The 8,187-nt window shown below is 36.7% G+C and overlaps 1 protein-coding gene across 1 annotated transcript in view; it reads right to left on the bottom strand.

Annotated features, from left to right (window-relative positions):
- Kynu (kynureninase) overlaps positions 1–8,187 on the bottom strand; it is a 128,501-nt gene that overhangs the window by 82,389 nt on the left and 37,925 nt on the right. The window contains exon 4 of the mRNA XM_029484813.1: positions 3,084–3,192. Within this exon, the coding sequence (XP_029340673.1) occupies positions 3,084–3,192 (109 nt within the window). The remainder of the gene's footprint in view (positions 1–3,083; positions 3,193–8,187) is intronic.

Here is an 8,187-nt window from a genome sequence, read left to right as displayed (position 1 = left end):
GTAGGGAAGTGGGGGGCGCTATGGGGGACTTTTGGGATAGCATTGGAAATGTAATTGAGGAAAATATGTAATAAAAATATTAAAAATCAAAAAAAAAAAAGAAAAGTGGAATCATATTTGTGTGCAGAGCCCTAAAAAAAAAAAAAGAAAAGAAAGTAGAATCAATGAAAGAAAACATTTAAAAACAACAAAAAATGGTTTTTGCTTGAGCATTACATATTGATTAAAAGTACCACATTCTGAGAATTATGGTTTTTCATGTAATACCCAATTCATTTTAGAGGACCTAAAATGTTTCTGCCCTGGGAAAGTTCTAATGCCAAAAACATGTGCTGCCCAGGCACACTGGTCTGAGTTAATCTCATGGCATTTCTCCCTCATTTTCAAGGCCATACTCATTCTTGAACCGATTCTTGGTCAATAGTCTCTCACTAGCTTGAGTGATTATTTATCCCCAGACCATTATCCTAACTTTTACTACTGCAAATGAAATCCACCAGATTCACTTGGCACTTCACCAAATGCCATCCTAACCTACTGCTGAGCCCAGTCCAAAGGCAGGGTCCATTTATTTAAGATGCAAATGTGCATACCTAGGTATGTGCAGGACGGATGTTAGAATAAAGTCTTAAAAAAACTAACAGAAATGTTTACTGTGAGTATAACTAAAGGCACTTAAGAGCAAATTATTCCTAGCATCGGAGCAATTCAAACTGAACTGATTTTTAGTTTGTTTTCAAAGGAAAAGTTTACCTAATTGACCTCGTGGGTTCAAGTTGTACCTCTGAATACAAAATTGTTCTACTGCATTTCAGTATTATTTAAGAGATAAATTATTTAAGCTAAATGAAACTCTTTCAAGTAGCCTCTCCTTGTTCCCTTTCTTGTCCTAAGAGCCTTCTTTGAATTAACGAGGAAGCATCCTGACCTAAAATTATTCGGAGTACAGCTTTTTTGAAGCTTTCTGAAAGCTTAAGACTTGCAAGGCTCTTCCCCTTAGGGGACCACTTGTGATTTTCTTTGATAAATGTCAGTTGGAGTTGCTTCATCTGAGGTGGGTGCTTTCTGCATGTTTATTCTTTGCATATAAATGCAAGCACTGAATTCTTGTTTTGAAGCCTGACAAGGTAACACTTCTGGAGCCATGATCATGAGGCAAAAGATTTTAATTTCCTAAATGTTTAAATGGCCACATCTGGAAGTTGAGAGTGAGCTGAACCATTACAGAGTCTGGTGAGGAAGTGCACCAACACTTTGAAATCTGCAACTTGTATCATTTCACAAAGCCTTCTTAGCAAACAGATGAGGAATCTATTGTGGGTTCCCTTCATTATATCAGCATGGAAACTGATACTATTGACCCAAAGTCTCTCAAATAAGTATAATTTTTGTTCTGAATTACGTTTGAAAACACTGTTTATAAGACATTCCCCATGAAGGGAGACATAGGTTCATAACTGATTTCCTTCTTTGTCTCTCTCATCCCACTATAATTTCAAAGTTTTGCAAGCCTAGAAGAGCAAGTCCCCAAGCTGTTTACTGTCTGGTAAGAGAGTCCACTTGGATTATCATATCATCTTCTTTCTACTTTATTAAGCAGATGCAAATGCTACTGTGCATTTGATGTCAGGACTGTAATTAGGCAAAGGCCTAAGGAATTTTTATAGTTGCAAATTTCTATGTCCCCTAATGATGGTCAGTATATAAAGAAGGCTCTAGAATAGTTGAAGCAGATCACCTGGGGATCATTGGCCCTCTTTTGGTCAACCACAAGTTTAATAGGGCAAATATGTTCATATTACATTTTTATAAGCTCAAATGCATACATCTAGCCCTTGGTGATTTTTATGTATCCAAGGGACTTAATAATAACACTGATAATATTCTCTAACAAATCTATTTGTAGCATCTTGATAATATGACACTAATTATAAAGGAAAGTTACTCCAAGTTCCATGTTTTGTGGAATTGTTGGCTATATAAAAGATGTTTTACTAATAGTTTTTCTTTATACCCAAAATTGAAATTATTTTATATCTGAATAAATATGGCTGTCCACTGTCTCTTTCTCTTCCTGTTGATTCTACAGCTATCACTGCTATATTGTAATTCTTTTTAAAGATTCTTAAAGACTATACTCTCAAGTAACTAGAAGAGCCAATAATGGCTAGAATAAGACATGTCTGTCTGCTCATGACATATGCGGATAGCTTAATAACTAATGAAAAGTAACTTTCTATACTTCACTGTTATGTTACTTGTTTCTTGATAGTTAAGCCATATCACCTGGAGCCAATTTATGTTTCTTATGATACAATATAAGGAAGAATAATAAAAGCTGTAATAAAGCTGGAAGCATGGCACAGTGATAGAGTGCTTGTCTTCTTATGCAAGGTCCTTGGTTCCATCTGAGAATACACACACACACACACACACACACACACACACACACACACACACACGGGGCGGGGGGGGGGGGGGGGGGGGGGGGAAAGAAAAAGAAGCAGACGATGATGACAGAATTAGGATCTGAGAGAGAGCCACATTTCCAAACAGTTCATGTTTAATTGGCACAGTAACATTTCCTGAAATAAATATAGTCTATTTCCCTCGTCTGTCTTGTTTGTTGGTTTTGTTGTTTTTTTTATTATTTTATTTTTGATAAAACCAAAATCTTATAGTTAATTAATAAGACTACATACTCTACTACTGTGTTAGCAATATCTCTTGTTTGTTGTTGACATTCTCTACTACTGTGTTAGAATATCTCTTGTTTGTTGCTGATGCTAGTGACTGAATCCAGGGCCTGGATCTTGGTAGATCTGCACCCTTGCATTCTTGTCATTAAGTTAAGTTCCCAAATCCCTGTAACAATTTCCTCCAATTTCACACATTCCATCCTTGGGGGAAGCTTCTTGAAACTTAGGAAGTTCTAAAGTCAAGTTTGTTAAGACTCAGTGAGACAACTCACAAGTCTCAGAAAGTCTCTAATACTTAACAGATTCACAAAGCCTTTCTTACCCCCAAATTAATCGGCACTAAGAATTACTAAGGAGAGCATACTTTTCAACCTGTTTAGTTACCTGCAAATTGTACAAATAGCTCCAAGATTTCAGCTCCAAGGTTTGTGAGGCATTGCCCTCGCTATGGTGTGCTATCTGTAATGTACCTGCCTTTGTGTCACTCATACTACTGTAAATTATCCCCCAAAACTCATTAAGTCATCAAATTGGACCTTGATGGTATTATTACTTTTTCTTTCTGCACATAAATAGTACTCTATTACATAGATTTTAAGAAATTTAGGGTATAAAATTTATTTAAATCATAAAACTAATCTTTTAGGGTATTACTTAATTCACTTTTATGAAAATTGTATATATTCTGTAAATAATAAAACAACATTAGAGATATTTCACTAGGCAAATTATGAATTACAGCACAAATCCATGTGTTTAAGTTGATAATTATGTTTTTATGTATGATTTGAAACTTTGGGAAATAATTTATACATTTTATTGAGTTTTATGCATACAAAGTAGATTTTTTAACATCTCAAGAAATAATTATCTTTTATATGCATTTTTACATTGGGAACTGAAACATTTCTAAATTAATTAATACAAAATTCAATTAAAAAAGATGCAAAGAAAGAAATTTCTCATATGTTTGGCTGTGTACTCCAAGCTTTTGGTACAGAGTGCCTCAGCTCATCGCTTCTCCTAATGATAAAGTCTGTCATCCCAACAAGGTGTGACCTAGGTAAAATCAGAAGAAAGACTATGTGACCAGATGGTTGGGACTTGTCATCTCATCTACCTACTGTTTAGGCCTGGACATGAGCCTCAGAGAACTCAGCTCTACAGGTTCTGAGTTGGAAAGCAGACCCAAGGTCTGAGGGCATGCATGAAAGGGCCTATGGACACTCCCACATGGTCCTGAATCTCCTGACTGCTGTGTTGGGTTTTGTTCTTTAAAATGAGCTGGTCAGAATTTGGAAAGTGGTTTAACTCTAGGAAGTGGGTGTCAGAATTTAATCAAATGATTGTTAACACAGTTCAACATCAGAACTGGTTTCCAGTGTTAGAGACACCTCAAAATGTGAATCACAAGGCACTGTATAGTATTTGCCAACTAGATAACATTTAACAAAGCAAAGGTCATTAATGCAGCGTCTTCAACTTTAAAAATTTTCAGGCCTTTGTTCTTTTCTAAACAAACTGACTACCTACAGTCCTTTTTTATTCTCCTTATTAATAACAGTGGAAGGTGACTGCTTTGAAATTTTTGCTACCTTTATGTGACATGCTTGTATTTATTGAGCAACAAAGCACTTGTACAATTAATGAGTTGCAATAGTCCTATAAAGTTTTAAATAGTCAAAGCAAAATTGTTTAGAGTTTATTGGCTTTATAAATAAATCTTACTAAATAATATCATATTATGACTTCCCTGGCCTGTATATAAATAGACTAACTCCCCCTTTGAGGAAGATAAATACTCAATACAAAATAACAGGGTTAGAATGCAGTTGTTATCTGTTAAAAAAAAAATACCTAGCGCACACACACACACACACACACACACACACACACACACACACTGTACATCTAAGGAAACATATACTCTCATGTTGAATTAATATAAACACACATTCCCAGGGTTTCCATTATTGTGTTAGTAATTTACAAAAATATGAATAGTATTCAAAAACTGAAACTTCATGGCTGCTCTATGAAACAACGCTTCAGTCCATTGCCACCTCTAATGCAGAGTGTTTCTTTGTGAGTTCTCTCTTTTATCCTGCACTGGGATTTCTGACAGCTGTGTCAAGGGTGCTGCTCCTAGAGAACCTCCAGGACATTAGGGGATGCTGCGCTCCTACCCTTCCTGAGCTTGAATGCCCTTTGGTGCACACACACCCAACAGCTTCTTATGAAGGCTTGTGTGCTGCCCAGAAGTGGCGATTGCACATTCCTGAACTCTTTCATAACAGCTATACTTTTGGTCTGTGGAGACACATTTGCTTATATTGTTCCTGTCATCTTTCAGAAGGGGTGGTATTTTTAGTATGCACTAAATAATCAGATCACATAATAAGGCCTTATTAAACCAATGGAAAATTTTCCCATTAGGAACTCAATAAAATTGGAAATTAATGTTACTTTTGCTTGCAATTTTTTGATTCAGAGTTTAAAGTTTTGTAATAGATAACATAGTAATGTGGTTTACAATGTAAAAGATGATAATTAAGCATGTGATGTTGTTGACAGTAAGGTGATCCTAGTAAGTTGTTTGGTGAGGAAGGTGAGTGTCCTGTTTGAACCTTGAGATTTAAAGCACAGAGAAGGTACACAGTCTTCAGGTGAGTTTTAACTGCCACTAAGAGCATGCTTACATTTATATGTTATGAATTAAGTGTGTCTTGCAAAGGCCATATGCTGAAGTCCTCATCCCCTGTGGTAATTAATGACTGAGGTCATGGGGGTAAGGTCTTAATCCCACTGGGTAAAAATGTGAAATTGGTTTTTGCAAGCCAGGAAGAGAGCCTGGTAGCATTTAGATCATGGGCTGTTGGCCTCAGCGAGAATATGGATCTTTGAAAACTGCCCAGTCTTTGTTTTGGCTGCCTGGGATGACTGACATGCATGCTGTTCCTCTTCCTGGGCCGGGTTTCCTCTGCTCCCAACCCTTCAGACTTCTCTTGCACTCTGATGTAAGAGGAGCCTGGAGCAGGCTGGAGGTCACATACAGGGGTAAGAGGAACTGGTCATGTGCATACTATGTATACAGCCTTTCACTAGGTCTCTCTTTTATTTCTATCTTCATACATACTCCCCCACATGATTGACTTGGAAATTCCCAAACATTTGAAAGATAATCACCAGAGTAATGCAAGGGTTGTCATTTGTCTGTTTTCTCATTATTAGATTAAAATTTGGTTTATTGCACATTTGTTTTTATTTATTTCTACAAAAGCAAGTGTCTTTCTGCTACCAAACGCTTTCATTTGTTTTGGCTTTCTATTTTTCCATTGAGAGTTTAGAAACTGTTTTCTAATGCCTTAAATAATTTCTGAGCGATCATTCAGATAATATATATTTTCATACATATGTCTAGTACTTAATTAAACACTTAGTTCCTGTGGTAACCCAAGTCACACTGACGAGTTGTGGGCTTCCTTGGGGTTCAGAGGTTGTTTGCATGCTAATTTTTGTTTTGCAGTCAGGATATAGCCAGGAATCCCTTTTTGTCTTCATTTATTCCTCACTACAGTCTTGAGATGTTCAGCAAAGGATCAGAAATTATTTTTGAGTAGGCATTCCATTCCTTACATTTTATTGGTTTGCCATAGCCTTTCTGAGTACAAGTCTTCTCCATTCCAATTCTGCCTGTTGTTCATGTAGATGAAATCTAGTGATTTGCCCAGAAACAAATGAGACAAATATAAGACAGTTTTATACTTCCTGATAAGGGGGTGAGATTGTAGAAAACACTCGGAAGTCAGGAATTTCCTACTAAAATACATCAAATATTTTCATATAGCATACAAAAATTGAAAAAGTATAATGTACTCCAAATGTCACAGAAAATTTCAGTAAGTGCTGAATATTCAAGCCAATGAAATAATTTATTATCTAAAAGATCACTAATTCTATCAATAGGATACAAAATTTAATTTAGGAAACTCACTATGCCACAAACTAGCACCAGTTTTATTACAGTTAATGTTAAAGGGATGAATTCTTGAACCATATTGCTATTACAAAGTGCCTAAGATGTGTTCTCAGTACCCATGTTGGATGGCCCACAAGTGCCTAGAACTCCAATTCTAGGGGATTCAAAGGCCTGTTCTGGCCTTTGTTAGCACCTCTACTTATTTACACACACACACACACAGAGAGAGAGAGAGAGAGAGAGAGAGAGAGAGAGAGAGAGAGAGAGAGAGAGAGAGAGAATGAGAATGAGTTCTAGTCCTGTGTACCATACCAAGGCAAATTATAAAAGAAAGCAATGAATTGATGTTTTGCTTACAGTTTCCATGATCATTGTGAAAAAGATCATAGTGGCAGGCAGGCATGGTGCTCAAGCAGTAACTGAAAGTTTACATCCTGATGAACAGGCAGGAGTTTAAGAGAGGTGGGGCCTCAAAGCCTTACCCAGTGACACACCTCTTCCAAACTCTTCTAACAGGCCACACCTCCTAATCTTTCCTAAACAGTCCTCTAGTTGAGAATCAAACATTCACATATATGATTAATATAGTCATACTTATTGTAACACATACACACACACACACATACACACACACACACACACACACTCACGCACTCACACACTCAAAACAATAAAACATTGCTCATTTGTTCGTTAGTTAGTCAAGTTTAGGATGGGGGCCTTACTATGCAGCCTTGTTGGCCATAAACACAGCATTGTCACACCTCAACCTTGGTTCCTTTACTTGTTGCAGTCTTAATTAAAATAGATCACCAAGATTTAAATTGAAACATTTCAGAGCCTTATGCTAAACATATTAATGAAAATTAATGTTTATCATGTAATAGTACAGTCTTCATTTATATTTATATTTTAAAGTTTATTAAAATTAATGAAATGTGCTTTTCCTCATAGGAGGTGATAAGCAGGGATTTAAAAGTATATAAGAAGCTGAACATGCCTATAATCACTAAACTTAGGAGACCAAGGCAAGTAGTCTTAGTAGCCTGGGATAAAGAGGAGGATTTCGTTAAAAACAAGGAGTTACCAAGCAGGCCTGGGTACAACTTAGTGGAGGACACTTACCTATTTGCAGAGAGGGACTGGGGCTCATCCCCAGTACCACAAAATAGGGAATTAAGTAAACAAACAAATAATTGAAAGAGCTAAAAATAGAAGATGGGAGCTGGGGAGATGGCTCAGCGGTTAAGAGCTCTGACTGCTCTTCCAGAGGTCCTGAGTTCAATTCCCAGCAACCACATGGTGGCTCACAACAATCTGTAATGGGATCCTATGCACTCTTCTAGTGTGTCTGAAAACAGTTACAGTGTACTCATATAAATAAAAATAAATAAATATTTTGTATCGAAAGATGATCTAGTCGGCCATCATTGGAAAGAGAGGCCCATTGGACTTGCAAACTTTATATGCCCCAATATAGGGGAATGCCAGGGCCAAAAGAATGGGAAT

The sequence above is a fragment of the Mus caroli genome, chromosome 2, assembly GCF_900094665.2.
Source record: "Mus caroli chromosome 2, CAROLI_EIJ_v1.1, whole genome shotgun sequence".
NCBI classification, from domain to species: domain Eukaryota; kingdom Metazoa; phylum Chordata; class Mammalia; order Rodentia; family Muridae; genus Mus; species Mus caroli.
The sequence above is the reverse complement of the archived record's forward strand: the minus strand, read 5'-3'. Positions and strand labels throughout refer to the sequence as shown.